The sequence below is a fragment of the Prunus dulcis genome, chromosome 6 (assembly GCF_902201215.1).
Source record: "Prunus dulcis chromosome 6, ALMONDv2, whole genome shotgun sequence".
Classification (NCBI taxonomy): Eukaryota; Viridiplantae; Streptophyta; class Magnoliopsida; order Rosales; family Rosaceae; genus Prunus; species Prunus dulcis.
The window spans coordinates 28027076-28043623 of NC_047655.1; the positions used below are offsets into that span (position 1 = coordinate 28027076).

A 16548-nucleotide genomic window follows, 5' to 3' on the forward strand; every position below is an offset into this window, starting at 1 on the left:
TATTATTTTCTTAAGGAAAAAAATGTCCATTTATATTCCCTCATGTTACTAATTTTAGTTTTTTCAGTGTCCTTTTATATTGATAAGGGCAGTTTCGAATTTGAAACATCTTTTAATCTATATATATATATATAACAAAAGACAGAGAATGGTAAAACATTCAAAATACTGAAAAATGCCCTTGATTAATGCAAACATTAAGAATTGAAATTACTAATTAAATGAGGATAATATGGTAAATTCACACTTTTCATACTAAAAAAATTAAAATTAAGAAAAATCAGATAATGGATCCTATTTTTATGGAACACAACTACCCGTTATCTTTCTTAATTCTAAAATAAATTTAAAAAAAATTTTAAAAAAAAGCCTCTCGCATGGACAGAAACACGTGCTGAGAGGCTAGTATTAGGGAAAAAAAATTATTATAAGTACAAAATAACTTTTGAGGTGGGTCAATAATAATTCCCTTCAAAAAAAATTCGTGTTCTTTAGTTGGATAGGGTTTGGGGGAAATGAATTTAGAAGCATGAAAGTAGAATAAATGAAAATGTGGCAGATGTCATCCACTGATTGTCCAATAGCTTATAAAACTACTTAATTGCACAATGCTTTTGGCATTTATTTATTTTTCTTTCAGGCTCTTCTTTACTGTTCTGGTAAACTTTCTCTTCAGGTTCAAACATCACAAGGTCACGCAATCTTTGTGTCCTTGACTTCGTTTTCCTTCATTGGGGCAAAGAATTTGCTCCTTATTTATTTAATGGAAAAGACAAAAACATAAAGCACAAAACAAACAGATGTGGCCCTTGATGATTTATTAAATAATTTCACTACTCCAAGCAGTAAGCTTCCAACACCACAAACTTGGGAAAAAGAATTAAGATGAAGATATACATAACAGAGGGCAACGCCTCTCACCAATTCACCATCCAACAAATTGAAAAGGAGCAAAAAGAAAAGAAGAAAAAATCATTATCTTGTAGATATGGGGGAACAAAAGGTAAACGGGATTATAAAACCAAAAAAAAAAAAATTATTGTATTTACCCCTGCACTTCTAATGAAACAATTACACTGCGAGAAGAAGCTGGGGCTGATAAATTCAACTCTTGTCTGCTAACAGACTCCCATGGAATAGGGATTGGAAAGAGGCATCCAACAGTTCACAATTATGTTCGCACCTTATGAACTCGGGTTTAAGCCATACTTCTCTTTCCTCGAACACGAGCATCCTGATGTTTCTCTCTATGGTTTCCTGTATAGGATTTTGATGTTTCTCGGGCATCATGTCCGGTATGTTTCTTCCGTCTTGGACCACCAGCAGTAGTAGAGTCAACCAAAGGACCTGACCAAGTTTGCATTGATTCTTTAGGATAACTGAATGAGGTTGTACTGAAAGGGACATCAGGAGGAACAAGGGCAGGATCAATATGATGTGAAGATCCCAAAGGGTAGCCAACTGCCCCATCCTGGTGTGGTGGAGGAAACTTTTCGCTTTTGCTCTTTGCATTTGCATGTGTAATTAGGCGCCTTCTCTGTTTTAGAAGATAATTGATGTATTAGCATACTTATAAATTGAAACCTGAATCAAATAACTCATCCAAAGTTGGTCAAATTGTTATGTTATGTCTAAGCATGTAAACCTGTCAAGTACATTAGATCCAAACTCATTAATGTGTGGCAAATAAACAAGCCAAGGTCGCATTGCCAAAGCATGTTGAAGTGGCAAACCAAACAGATCAGGCTCATTGACATCTCAGCAGTATTCTTTAGACAATGCTATACCACTTTTTTTTTCCTTTCTTATTATCTTCTTGTAAAAATACGTAATCTAAAAGCATATTTATGTAAATGAAACTGTGAAGTTATAAGATGACAATGATTGATAGAAGCAACTATTAGACATACGTCAATATTGGATTGAAGCTCGGCATTGGCTTCTGGAGCAGCCATAGCCCTAGGAGCACGTTCACGTGTGCGTGTTTTCTTTGCACTTTCAGCTTGGGTTCTACCAGCAGCTCGAAGTCTGCACAACCACCAAAATTTTGCTTGTCACATTTCACACATTATTGAATATAAGCGAACTTATGAAATTAATTTCACATATGGCGGTTGAGTATCCAAACATGGTGAGATCTAAGCTTCAAAAAGTCTACAAGACCCGTACCTACGAGCTTCATCATCCCTACGTTTGGCATCAATTTCTTTGGTTGGGGGATACTGTGGGAGGCTAGAAGGTTCACAAGCATAAGGCTCTGTCATGAAAAACTGCAAGGAAAGAATGAGCAAAACAGAGAATATAAGTACATTTATCAAAAGGAACCATAGTAGCTTAACATAACCACCAACTAGCACAAAGTATGCATGATTTTCATCAATGCAGTCATGGACCAGCACATGGAACCAATTAGCATAACTATTGTGATGGTTAGGCACCACACTACCAGACAAGACTTGGACCCCAACTTGACACAGTTAAGCGGGTGACAGTCTAAGGATTACAATGCTTAGTTTCATTAACCATTCCAGACCATAAGGCCCTAAAATAGTCAAGGAAACAGCAAGCATATCAGTTTGCATTTTTTTCCTTTTTTTCTTGGAGTCTTATCTAAAATCCGACAAGTATACTATCAAGACATCAAGATTCGTTGTAGTTGATTAAACTTATAGAAAGAATACAATACATAGAAAGAATCCATACATTATCAAGATCTTAAAATGATAACAAATGGTCGTAGTGTTAGAACTCACCTCACTGCTCAATGCAGCTGTGGCTGTCTGACGTTCTGCTGGATCAATTGCGAGAAGGGTTTCGATAAGGGGCAATGATGATGGAGGAAACTCTTTGAATGCCTCTCTTATGGCTCTTTTGTAAGGCTCCCGGGGCCTAAATAGAGTTGCATTGGGCAACTTTGCCTTTTTCCAGTATTCATCTGAAGGTGAGCCACATAGTTTGTATATCTTATGTAGTTGCTCCACCTATTTGAGAAGTAAAGATGTCAGACATGCTCTACAGTAGGCAGTTTACATATTTATGTCAGAAACACAGTAAGCAAGAATAGCATAAAATGTCCATATACATGAATCATATCAGCATTTTTTAAACTTACAAACAATGAAAATGGGGATGAAAATGGAAAAGATTTTAGCTTTAAACATCTATTACAACCAACTGAACACAAACTCAGTGTTATGAAAGCCAACTAGATATATCATCGAACCATGGCAGTGACATTTAGGAAAAACAACTTGGATATATGATCGTACAACCAAACCGGAGGCAATAATTATAAATTACCTCGCGATATCTCCATCTTAAACATTACCAGTTAAATGTCTTCTCACAGATTTAGTCTTTTACTAAGCAAGGACAAATGTAAAATCCACAAAGAGAGTTAACATGTTACCTCTGTACGACCAGGCATGATAGGCTTCCCAGCTAGTAACTCTGCTAAAATGCAACCTGCACTCCAAAGGTCCACGCCCACACCATAGTCAGTAGCACCAAGAAGAAGCTCAGGAGGTCGATACCATAGAGTAACCACCCGACTAGTCATGGGATGCTTGTGGTTTGGATCAAAAAAAGAAGCCAACCCAAAGTCAGCAATCTTAAGTACTCCTCCGTTGTCAATCAAAAGATTTGATCCCTTAATGTCACGGTGAAGCACACCACGGTTGTGACAGTGCTCAAGTCCAGATAGCAGTTGATGCATGTAACATTTGACCTGAATTGTGAGATGCCAAATAACGAAATATCAGAATAGTTGCTTTCAACGTGATAACTAGGTTTCAAAGTTTAGGGCAAAAATGGCTAACCTGAGGTTCTGTAAATTTAATATCTGGGCTTGCAGCAAGTCCAGCTAGATCATGCTCCATGTACTCAAACACCAGGTACAAACTACATGACATCCTCGATGTAACCAGACCCTCCAACTTTACAACATTGGTATGATCCAGTCTCCGCAAAATTAGGATTTCTCTAGCCATAAATCTCACGCTCTCAGGTTCCAAATTGTCAAATCTAACTTTCTTTAGTGCAACAATTTTCCCCGTCAACATATCTTTAGCTTTGTACACATTACTATATGTTCCTGACCCGATCTAACATTAGGGAAAACAAAATGAAAGGAATCAAAACCATACACAAGAAGAGTACATAAACTAAAGCATAGCTACACGATGAACTGGCCAAGAAAGCTATACAAGATGAAATATCCATAAAAAATGATACGACCTAAAATCATGTGATAGGCATTGTGCAATTAATTGCAATTTTGTTCCACATCATTTGTGATAGTCACTCCAAATAGGAAGATTTTGAAGAATGCATCTAAAATGACTTGGCTGATCACATTTTCCCTTCAAGTCATAGCAAACGACCATAATTATGTAAAATTCTCATAAACTATCTCCACCACATCATTTTTACAAAGCAAGCAACAATAACAACACCCAATTTTTCCAGAAAAAGAAAAAGGAAAAAGAAAACGCACCTTATCAATTTTCTCAAACGTGTCTGCTTTCCGTGGAATCCACCCATTGAGCGCCTCCCCACACGCCTCCGTGAGCCAGGGGGGCCACCCGGCTGCCACCTGCTCACCACGCGATTGCTTCGGTAGATTACCTAACCTTGGGTTTGGCTTTGACCGCCTTCTCTCCCCCCTGGGAGGTCTTTGACCTCCATGACCATTCTCCTCCTTCTTAGCCTCACCTCCACCATCATGAACCTCAATAGTTTCACTATCTACCTTCGGCACCACAACATCATCTACCTTCCTCTTAGATTCTACACTCAAATCCTTCTTCTCACCCTTAGACTCAGAATCTACTCCTGAGGACGCTTCTCTGCTAATCACACACCCCATTCTTAAATCTAAGCCTCATCTCTCAACATGGTCTATGCAAAAAGCTCTTCCTTCACTCACAAAACTACAAAATCAACCAATTTGCAACAACAGATAGTTAAATACCCTCTAAAAATCTACAATAAAAAAGATTCAAGAATCAGCCTACACCTAAAACTTATCAGAAAATAACTTCCGCAGATCAACCTTTTCACCAAACATTAACCAGTACATAAACGCATGTGATTAAGAGAACCCAGTAACCAAAATCATCAAACCAACATGAAAAACAAGAAAGAGTAGCTGAAAGTTCGAAGTTTGGTTAGAGAGGAATTGGGGCTTCTTCAAGCTTCACTAACAAGTCAAATTAATTGATCTGGGTATTAAGAAAGTGAGTGAAGGAAGAGATTTCCCAAGAAAGTGACAGACTTTTAAAGAAAGAAAGTGAGATTGGAAAAGCAAGTGATTTAAAGAGGAAGAGTTAAACTTACTGTGATTGAATCTGTCTGTGATTGGTAAGATTTGTTAAGTTTTTTGTTTTGGTATGGTTTTGGCGTCCTTTGTGGCTCTCTCTCGGACAAGAGGACGAATAAAAAGAGCAGCAGATCTCCCAATTTTCCCAAGTCAAACCCGACAACTCTCTTTCTAATCTCTACCTCTCTCCCAACAAAATAAGGAATGAATGGATTTATTTATATTACTCAAATTTTCCGGGCAAATAGAATTTCGTCTTTTATTTATTTCCCCTGAAGACTCTATTTCTGTTTTTTACTAACAAAACCAATTCCAAATGGGAACAGGAAACACAAAATTACCCAAAACTTTACCAAAAACTTGTTTGAAGAGATTTCAGGAAAGTTTTGTAAACTTAAAATATAACTACAATGTTGAACCAAAAAAAAGGATATAACGGAAAGTCACTACACTTCCGTTAAAATTTTCAAGATTGAATTTGTCTTTTTCCAAACAATTGCAAAAGAGGTCTGAAGCATTGAAAAAGTTTATTTTTCACGGCTTGCATACAATATGTCGAATTTTTTCATCATCGTTTTAATCATTTCCATGTAGACGGAAGTGTGAATCTATGTTTTTTGTTGGGGATACCTATAAATAGTACCCAAAAAAACTTTTCTTTAAATGAAGTAATTATTCTTTGTAGGAAACATATTATACTTTTCTTGGTTTTTAATTTTTTTTGGGTATATTTTGGAAGGAGGAGGAGAGACTTGGAGTTTGAACATGAGACCATTAATGCTAGCCGAGCTATGAAATCCGTTAGCACTATTCTTGGTTTTTCAAAAAGGCCCACTTTTTATATTACAAAACTCAGTATAAAGACATTATTTTCAAATAAAACATATCCCCACGTATATTTCGTATTTATCAAGTCGTGGTTCCACACTAACAATAGTGCAAAAGCCAAGATCAATCTTTTTTTTGTCAAATAGATCAATCTAATTTGCGAAGAAATAATCCACCATTGGAAGGCCTCAAAAATTAAATGGTGCATTTGGTCTCTTTGCAAATTGCAGAGTTTCCCAAGTACCACAAAGTTCGACTCCTGGAAAGGGCGGAAAAGAAAGAGGGTTCCATAGCCCACTCTAGATTTTAGAAAAGAAAATGTTTGTGAGAGAGAGGCAGAAAACTTCCCATCCAATGTCAAGTGAGAAATATTATGCCCTTAATTTTTTTACAGCAGCAGACAAATTAAAATTTGGAAATGTAAAGAGACGCAGAGAACGATTGGATGGGCAAAACGATTCTCTTGACCAACTTCATGTAACACTTGTCTATCAGAAATTAGAGGTTACATAATAACTGCATAAGTAGTTTGAAATTACCACACCTAGCAAAGAAATAAAACAACAATGACCCGATTTTATATATAGAAAAGCTGACTGATTGCCCTAACTTAAACAAAATTGTTGAGTTTCCAATCATTACAACTTCCGAAGTTCCTCAATCATCACTTTTCTTCTTCTTCTTCTCTTTCTTCTTGCTTGGCGTATCAGATTCTTCTTCAGCTTGTTTTCTTTTCCTTTTCTTCTTCTCTCCAGCATCAGCATTTTCAATCGCATCAACATCCTCAGCTGAATGCTTCTTCTTCTTCTTCTTCTTTTCCTTCTTCACGGGTTCCTCTTCTGCTTCCACATTTCCATTTCTGTCATTTGACGCAGGCATGTCTTCATCATCAGCCTTCTTCTTCTTTTTCTTCTCTTTCTTATCTTCTCCAGCAGGTGTCGTTTGGCCAAGAACAGAATCTGCTGCGGGATTATATGCCTACAGAGAACAGAAAAGGTTAAAATAATCAACTGACAAACTGAAATAAAAATCTCAAAGAAACATTTGTCAGACCTTGGCAGCAGTTATCAATCCTCCAGCTCCCTTCTTGCGATCCTTGTCGTAGACTTCAATCTTTGGTTTGCCTTTAGCTGATCCAGCAAACCGACCCAACTCTCTGCCTTCAAGATTCCTTAACCGTGCTTCAAGCTGCGCAGATGTTTATCTCTAAGCAGATGCTTTCAAAATACTAAAAGAAAACAATGAGCAAAAATACATACCTTGGCTCGATTTTCCAGTCCCATTGTGTTATCTTGGTTATCTCCAAGAGCATCATATCGAATTGCTAATGCAGTTTTTGCTGCAAGTGAGCGGGATATTTTACCCTTGAGCTTTGGTGCTGCTTGACCAATCAAAGATGCATGGTAGATAAGCCCATATTTTGGTGTTGCATGCTTAGTCTTCAGTGCTCTGAAGAGGGCCTTTTCAGCTCCAAGAATCTGAACCGTGCTCCCAGGCTGCTTTGCAAGGTTCAACAAGCTACCACCATGGGCAATGAGGCGAGCACCAACAAGCTCTCCAACGAGAGCAGTCAAATTTGGTGCAATGGTGTTCATCCTGTTTTTTAAATAATCATATAGCTGAGCTCTGTACTCAGAGAGAGAGAGAACTTGGTCACAGAGTTCTTTGATGTTAATCAAATCAAGCTCGCTAACTTCAGTTCCCATAGATATCATAGCTGCTTCCTTCAATTCAGTTTCAACCTCCTCTGGCAATATCTGTTATATTTTGACCAAGAATATGAGATTTATTAGCAACACAAAAAAGTGTGATGATAAAACACAACTACCCTTATATACCCATAGGCTCTAGCAAGGGAGATTTAGAACTTAATTATAGAAGATTTGTTCCCCAATGATGATTAAATGTTAACCCAGGAAAAAATGTGTGATGGCAGCAACTTGGTCACAGAGAATATTCAACCATAGACAGAGGGTGGATACACTGGAAACCCATAGGAGATATTATTATGATTACAGCAGCAAAACAAATCACCAAACCTTACCTCGGAGAAATCAAGCTTTGCAGCATTGGCACGATAGCCCATCAGCTTCACTGCCTTGGCATAAAGGATATTGTCCTGGACAATCTTAGCAAGCTCTGGAAAATGCCAACCGTACCATTCTCGAACCCTCATTGCATATGTATTTAGCTCTTTATCAAGATCATCAAGCAAACCAATGGCTTGAATAACCATTGTATCAACCTGGAATTCAGTAAATTATATTAGGTCTACAGAAACCTCCCAAAACGAAGCTATAACTTGAAAGAGCAGATTAATTTCAATTAGCCACAGTACAAAGTCCCGAGATGTCAATTCATAATTAAAAGCACACCTTTTCAGCACTGAACTTGAGCTTGTATCGAGATAAACTATGGGATAAACCCAAGCTCATTGGTGCCAAATCTTGAACTTGTAGCCCAGCTATGAGTTCAGTCAACTGATTTCTTACACCTCTCATCAACTCCATAACAGAATTGTTGTGAACGCAGTCTATTTTCTGCAAGAAAATACATGCACCGACTTAAATAATATGAAACACGAAAATATCAACTGACAACAGACCACTATGTACTTAATCATCAAAAGGTTTCACAACAGTTCCAAATTTCTCAAAAGCAGAATACTGGCATACCAGTTTTTCCTTGATGACATTTCCAAGCTTAGAATCTGCAACAGCCAGAGTTTCGCCACTGCAGTGTGCACGCAAGAACTTGCGCAGACCTTTGCTGGGTTTACTGTCAATCAGCAGGGTTGCTGCTTCCAAAGCTTCTGATGTATTCTCAAACTTGGAAAAAGCTTTCAGTTTGACAACCTAAACCAATGCCATGTACTGATTAGATGGATAACTAACAACAAATATTTTGGAGCATGAATACAAGTAAAACTAATACACATACTACACACATAAAAACACAGATAGACACCTGTCTAGCTGACTCTGCACTTGAAAATTCCTTCCATAGATCCTGCAATATAATTTAAGAGAGACACGAAATCAGACCCAAAACTTAAAAGCTGAGATAAATAAAGTTGCAAACTTGCAAAGAAGGCTAGGATAAAAAATAAATAATGCACAGAAGCATTTTTCACAGATTCCTTCACTCTTCTCAGACATCAAACAAAATACACACATAAACACGGTTTTAAGACAGTAATTACCTCAACTTGGGAGAGCTTCCCTTCATTCAACACTTTAAATAAGGCAAAGCCTGCCGGAGTTTCGAACAACACAAGCATTTTTCCAGCTTCTCAAACACACCTATACCAAAATACACGAGCATAATCACCCATAAATATTTTTTTTCTTATAATCACACGGAAACTCTGATAGCAACAAAATATTCCTACTAATACACCCAAAACCCATCAAGTTCAAACTTTTACTATGAAATTAATTGCCCCACTGATCATTTTTAAAATCCACAACTTTGCACAAGAACAAGAAAAGCCACACGAACGTGTATATACAGAGGGAGGTTTGTTCAAGTACAAATAGTCATTAAAATCGTAATTTCTTACCTCTTTATGTGCGGAGCTGCGAGAGAGGGGGAAGGGGGAGAGGGGAAGAGGGAAAAAGCTCAGAAGAGAAGGGTCTAGGGTTTATTGTTCCAGGTGTAGAGAAAAGTGGTATATTTATATAGTGGTCTCTCTAGGATGACTGAAAAAAATGCACGACATGTTTGTGAACGACATCTGTCACCGGCTGGGGGTACTCTGGGAATTTTGGAAACCTATCTGGACATTTGTGCCCCAAGAGTTGTAAGAAATTACGGTGATTTGTAACGTGGCAAGCGTACAAGGCGGGTGCATAATGTAACGTTGGGCATGTGATACATAGTTCTTTTTGTTTTTGGTCGAAAACATGTTATACATAGTTCTTGATACACTAGGGTTTTGGGGGTTTTTTTCACGGAATTTTTTTTTTTTGTTGGTTTTTTTGGTGTTTTTAACCTGTAAATTGAAAAATATTTACCAAAACATAAAGGGCTTGGAAATTTAGATCCCGACTGATTAATATCCAAATTTCATATTTAAAGTAGAAAGTTATCTTAAAATTCTAAACACCCCTAACGTAATATATTGAAGTTTTAATATGTTTGTGAATGCTGAAAGTAAACTGAAAACATTAGCAATACTGTAGCATGTTTAACACCACAAAAATATTGGTTTTAAACCTATTGTGCTAAAAAGAAAGTAAAATGAACACGAAATACGTTTATTTTTTGAAAGATGCAAAAAAGAAAAACGAAATATAAAATCTTGAAAGGTTAATTTTTGAATAATTATCCGCCAACTTGAAAGAGATTCTGAGTTCAACTAAAGAGTTAGTTGGTAATTATGTAGAGTTTTGAGGAATAGGATGAGAACATTTTTCTATCTAGTATCAACAAAAAGCTATATTTCCCTCCCCCTTAGCCAGTACATATATCACTCACGTACTTTGAATAATAAGAATGAATGTCTCAATCCTGATAAAGCTCAAAGAATCTGATCTCAAATTTATACAAGGAATTCCAAAAAATAAAAATAAACTACTGCTTTATTTGTAATTACTTTGCAGAAGCATCAATGGCTCACAACATAAACTACCAAAAAACTAATAGGACTTCTGTATTATCTATACTTGAATCATATATGAAGTTTACTAAGCACTCAACTTGCTTTTGACGTGTCTTCTTGATTGGTATCTTTCTTCTCCATGTTTGGTAACTCTCTCCTCTGGCTGGAACTTGGCATTTTTCTTGCTGGTGGAGCTGAACAAACCGGTACAACTGATCTAATTCGAACAGCTGGTGCCATGAAGCTAGGTCGTAGTCCTCCCAGTTCTATTCTTTCAGGCATGAGTGCGGCTGAAGACGAAGGAATCCCAGTTCTCATTCTTGGTGGAGCAGGAATGCTGCTTGGGAAATTTTGTGGTCTTGACCCCAGTGAAGAAGTAGGCCTTACAGTTCTCATTATTACAGGATCTGCAGCAAATTGTGGTCTTAGGCTTATAGGAGTACTTACTCTTGGAGGATTTTGGGGTCTCAAATTAGGCCTACAAGAGTCAAAACCATGAGGCCTTTGTAATCCGAAGTCAACTGGCTTAAAACTAGGATCCATCATCCTAGGGTGAGGCCATCCAAATTGCCCAGTTGGGTTGCATTCCAGCTGAAGTCTTCCAACTTTGCTTCCTAACTCACCAAGGTTCTGTTTCTCATCCTGAACTTGTTCCTGGATTCTTAGTTCAGTGCCGCTGTTTCCAGGACTAAAGGGATCTGACACTACAGATGGAGAGTACTCGGGTGATTCTTCTGGCTTTTCTTCCTGTATCTCTTGAATAGTCACTGTGGACTTGCCCCTGATTGGGTTAGGAACTAAATGGTTTGAGAAGCAGAATGATGGGCCTGATGTAGCAATTGTAATTCTAGGTCCCGCAGAGGTTGACTGTTGCCCTCTTGCTGGAAAGTATAGACAGTGATCAGGGTGGAGCACAGATTGCATAAATGGAAACATCTGAGGAATAGATGGAGTAGCTAGTGAAACAGGAAACGGCAGCAGGCGATTTTGTTGCTGCAATAATTGCTCTTGCTGCCACAATTCATACATTGGGGAATAATTAGAATAAGCCCAGTTCTGGAATTGCATAGGATATAAGCTTGGTGATGGCAGGGTAGATTTGTTGTAGATGGGAATGTATGTCTGCTGTCCATGTCGGCGATCACTTTGAGTATTTTTAGACTCTGACGGCTGAAAACTTCCAAGAATACGAGCAATAATTACTTGTTCCTGTTCTTCATTGCCTCTAGACTCTGCTGAAGAAGTCGAGCCACGTCCAGCCACTGCATGGATAACATGGAATAATTTACATATATTGGCGTTTACCTTCAGTAAGTAAATTACAGATATGAGCAATTTCCCTGGTTGAACTGGTAAGCAGCAAAATGCATGAAATAGCGCATGGAATCTTTCAAGGCGAACCACAACATGCTTGTTTTCTAGAGCACACTCAGAAGAAAAAGAAAACAAACAATAATGAGAAAATGCATACATCTTTTCAGGGCTGTCCAAGCAGCCATCGCAGCATTTTTCTGAGCTTGTTTCTTTGTCCTAGATGGTTCCCCCATAAAGCTCATTCCTGCTAGCTCAACTGTACATGAGAACACAGGAACATGGCCTGGTCCAGATCGAACAGTCGTATAAACAGGAAGGTTCAACCCAGCTCTATGAGCAGTTTCCTGAAGCAAGTTCTTGTAAACTCCAGTTTCATCCTGTGCAGCAAAAAACCACAATACTAATTATTGAACAACTTTGCACTATCGAACTAAAAGAAGAAAAGCAATACAACTTTTGCTACTAACTAATACTCTTGCAGCCAATGCTCTGGAAGGGCCTCTTTTTGCAAGTGTGCTCAATGCTACTTCTGCTGCAGCATGTTCTGCCTGTCTAAGAGTAGAGCAAAATGTAGGACTTTCAAAAGTTTCTCCATTGAAGTTGACTGTTGCTTTGAATCGAGGGGCATGGTCTGGTCCTTCTCGGATGCATGAATAAGATGGCAAATTGAAGCAACTTCTCTGAGCCAACTCTTGCAATTGGTTCTTATACATGCCTGTGTATACATGAAACAATGTGGCACATGCCATGGTAGGTTATTTCATTAATTATACACTTGGTGGATGACAAGGGTAATTGGTAAACTGTTCCTAAATTTTCATCATTAGATGATGGTCAGATTATGTGATTTTATTACAATATCTTATTTGCATACGAATTGACATACAAAAATTGAAAAAACTTTTTGACACTAGAAAAATCAAAACTTCAGCCTCAGGTCTTGACTTGGCAGCAATTCCTGTGGGGATAAGTTTACAAACAGGAGCTGAGCTTCAAAATTCTTGCTACAAACTAGCCACGTCCTCTCTCCACAAGAAGACCCTCATCACCAGTAATCATTACATGAGCATTTCCCATCAACAAAGTGATCGAAACGATTGGCATCTCTCACAATAAGTTCCCTCCTCACAATCTTGGATATATATATAGTCACATTGTGACAATCAACACATACACGCAGATTCTTTGTGATTCAAGCTCCCAGCTGGTGTGCTTAAAAGTCCAAATGCAATGGCTAATCTCTCACTGTGGTCCCATTGCAACCTTACCTTCGCAGGCTCATCCACGTCACGAAGAACACCACTTGTATCAGGTACATAATCAGAAGCCTCAACTACTACTCTTAAATTCTCCAAATGCTGATGAATCTCTGCCCAATTTGGATGTGCGTTGTCTCCAGCAAAAAATTAGTAAACTTGGTGTCCTACTTCAATCAAGCTACACCCTGGTGTTTTTTTGAGTCCTTTCGTCCTCGTGTGGCTTTGAATATAATTTACAGAATCCCATCTCCTTGCTTGAGCATAAATGTTTGATAACACAACATAAATTCCAGGGTTCATGGAATCAATACAAAGTAATCTATCTGCTGTCTTTATACCCCAGATCAATGTTCTTGTGAGCGTGACATCCATTTAGCAACGCTTCAAGAACATAATTTCCTGGTTTATAAGGCATTTGCTCCATCAATGCCTCTGCTTCTTCAAATCGGCCTGCTCAGCTTAAAAGATCCACATAACCAGCGTAGTGTTTTTCCATCAGCACAATGTCAGGGTCTCTCTCCATGCTATGGAATAATTTGATCCCCTCTTCGACAAGTCCTGAGTGACTACAAGCTGTTAGAAGAGAGAGAAAGGAGGTCTCATTTGGCTTAAATCCCTCATCCTTCATTCTTCTATAAACGCCAAGAGCTTGCAGTCCATAACCATGAATACCATAGCTTGTTATCATAGAGTTCCATAGGATAACATCTCCACAAATGGAGCAATTTTCAAATATCCTCTCAGAATACTTTATTTTTCCACACTTCGCATACATATTTTTTTTGAATAGAAACATTGTATTGATAATCAAGAGGAAAAATCCTTGATCAAACAAGAAGACCAAAAATAAAGAGTCTGACCTACTAAGATTGAAAAAAAACTGTATAAAAAACACAAAAACACAAAACTTCAGTAAAATCATCTTAAGACTGCCATCATGTCTCTCATGATGGTAGAGTAGTGATAGTCCTTGAACTGCCCCAAAACCGAAGCCCAAAGGGATGCCCAAAATTTAATTCTGTCCCATAATTCCTCAACCCTTACTCCTATATGACCCTGAAAAATTCTTCGATTTCGCTCCATCCACAAGGCTGTCATGTTAACTACACCAAATGCATGGACATGCTGGATTAAATTACCATGAACATTCCTTCCTTTCTTCAGAGAGCCTAAATGGAAACAAGAATGGAATAAACTAACAAGTGTTACTGAATTTGCAGCAATTCCCTCTTCTCGCATCTGACAGAATCGTTTCAAGGCTTCTTCTGCATGCCCATTTTGTGCCAATCCTACCAGCATAGCAGTCCATGTAATCACGTTCCTCTCTTTCATTCTGTCGAAGACAAAAGGTGCTTGCTTTATTGCACCACATTTAGAGTACAGATCAACAATGGCAGTGGAAAAAAACGATTTAAATCAAAACCCCTCCTAAAAGCACAACAATGTAGGATTTTTCCACTTTCCAGATCAGCTGTTTGAGAACAGCCCTGAACAAGGCTCACCATAGTCCCAAAATCAAACCTACCATCACTTGTGACTAATCTGTGGAAGAAGACAAAAGACACATGTATCATCCCATTTTGAGTACACCCCGATATCATGACATTCCATGAAACCAAATTTCTTGTCTGCATGGTCTCGAAAACCCAACAGGCACTTTGCATTTCACCCATATTACTATGCATATCAATTAGTGAGGTCCGTACCTCATTACCCATTCCCAGTCTAACTATGCACCCATGAACACATTTTCCAAGCTTGAAATCCCCACCTTTCATGCAAACTTGAATTATGCTGAACATAGTGACTAGACTTGGCCACCCCACAACTACACATTTCTAGAAACATATCAATTGCCTTACTAAACTGACTAGATTGCACATAGCCACCAATCATGGAATTCCAACAAACAACATCTCTTCACGGCATCCTATCGGAAAAACCTTTGTGCATCACCAATCTTATGAACTCCCCAAGAACCAATCACTTTCAATTAATTTATCCACAACTCTCTTAATAACTTCCATATCCCTTTTATAATCTGATAAGCCCATGCACGCCTCGAGTGCAAATTACACATATAGCTATCAGTCTCTAAATTGAAAGAACCCATCAAACTAAACAAGTTAAGGGTCTCATTGTATCTCTCTTTTCTTAAATACCCATAAATCATGGCATTGCATAGAATGGTTATTGGGTGAAAAAATTGATCGAACACATGACGGGCATCAACCAAACTACCCAAATCAGAGTAAGCTTTAACAAGCTTTGTGGCCAAAATCTGGTTTTTGAATATAGAACTAGTGATAATCTGGGAATGGATGGCCTTGACCCCGATCAGTCTTTCTGAAAATGTTGTAAGAGTGACAAGAATTCATGAACATTGGCAGGTGATTGACTGAACTGGGAAAATGCGATTGAAGAAGAAGAAGAAGAAACATATGCTGAGAAGCAAGATGAGTTTGGGAGCAAAGCTGTGGATATGAAGGGGCCCATCTTAAAAGTTATGATATATAGAACAACAAACAACAACTATTGAATTTAGTTTAGCAATTGACCAAGAATAAAACAGAATTCATATGATTTAGAATACAAATGAAAAGAAATTCATTGTCAAACAAAAGCAAAGGAAGTAAATCCTACAACCAAAAACAGAAATGAATCATATACCTCAAATAATTTGACAACATCCCAAATAGAAAATCCTCGTCAAAGACCTGAAGAAAAGAAACATATCATATAGTAAGAGAAGATAGAGAGAGATAAATCCAAAACCAAAATCATATACATGGTGTGGTTCCAAAAAAAGCAAATAGATAGCGAGCAAATCGAAGAAAACATTGACCTTTGAGCGCTTATCGGCACCAAGATCAGCAGCCTCTACAATTTCTTCCCAGCAGCAATAGAGTATCGAAGGCAACTGTCCAGTCGTCTATCGTTCTTGCCAAGTACATAAAGTGTGGAGCTTCAATTTCTTGAACATGTCATCAGCTCCGGAAGGTAACTGTTGCTCAGAGCAGTGTCCGGTTTCCATGATATTTGTGTTGTGTTGGCCGGTTTTTTTTATTTTGTTTTAAATGGTTGTTGTTTTACCGTTTTACCCTGTTTTAATTAAATTTCCGGTTTTGAAAATTTTACTTCACCAAAGGCATTTGTGGGTTTTTATTTTTCAAATGTTTCACTTTCAAGCCTTTCCAAGCATTTTAAAGATTACGGAGTTGAGT

The 16548-nt window shown here is 38.0% G+C and overlaps 3 protein-coding genes across 4 annotated transcripts; all 3 read right to left on the bottom strand.

The window, feature by feature from the left end:
* Nucleotides 1–790: 790 nt before the first annotated feature.
* LOC117630794 (probable serine/threonine-protein kinase At1g54610) lies at nt 791–5500 on the bottom strand. Its single transcript, XM_034363573.1, has 8 exons — nt 5338–5500; nt 4496–4931; nt 3819–4103; nt 3410–3727; nt 2754–2981; nt 2170–2270; nt 1911–2028; nt 791–1537 (listed from the first exon to the last, which is right to left on the bottom strand). The coding sequence occupies exons 2-8, from the start codon at nt 4865–4867 to the stop codon at nt 1199–1201; spliced, it is 1761 nt and encodes a 586-aa protein (XP_034219464.1). The 5' UTR covers nt 4868–4931; nt 5338–5500; the 3' UTR covers nt 791–1198.
* Nucleotides 5501–6589: 1089 nt separating this feature from the next.
* Nucleotides 6590–9802, bottom strand: LOC117632289 (probable nucleolar protein 5-2). The gene is made up of 9 exons (XM_034365727.1): nt 9711–9802; nt 9351–9450; nt 9116–9157; nt 8824–9003; nt 8524–8688; nt 8193–8393; nt 7408–7905; nt 7202–7336; nt 6590–7126 (listed from the first exon to the last, which is right to left on the bottom strand). The coding sequence occupies exons 2-9, from the start codon at nt 9426–9428 to the stop codon at nt 6806–6808; spliced, it is 1620 nt and encodes a 539-aa protein (XP_034221618.1). The 5' UTR covers nt 9429–9450; nt 9711–9802; the 3' UTR covers nt 6590–6805.
* A 768-nt stretch (nt 9803–10570) lies between these two features.
* On the bottom strand, nt 10571–16389 carry LOC117631582 (double-stranded RNA-binding protein 3-like). 2 transcript variants are annotated; one of them, XM_034364817.1, is made up of 5 exons: nt 16170–16389; nt 15995–16041; nt 12533–12780; nt 12223–12442; nt 10571–12013 (listed from the first exon to the last, which is right to left on the bottom strand). In XM_034364817.1, exons 3-5 carry the CDS (start codon nt 12776–12778, stop codon nt 10845–10847), a joined length of 1635 nt encoding a protein of 544 aa, XP_034220708.1. In that variant the 5' UTR covers nt 12779–12780; nt 15995–16041; nt 16170–16389; the 3' UTR covers nt 10571–10844. The 2 variants fall into 2 exon arrangements, with proteins under 2 accessions (XP_034220708.1, XP_034220709.1); XM_034364818.1 differs by having other exon boundaries at nt 12539–12780; nt 16170–16353.
* Nucleotides 16390–16548: the final 159 nt, after the last annotated feature.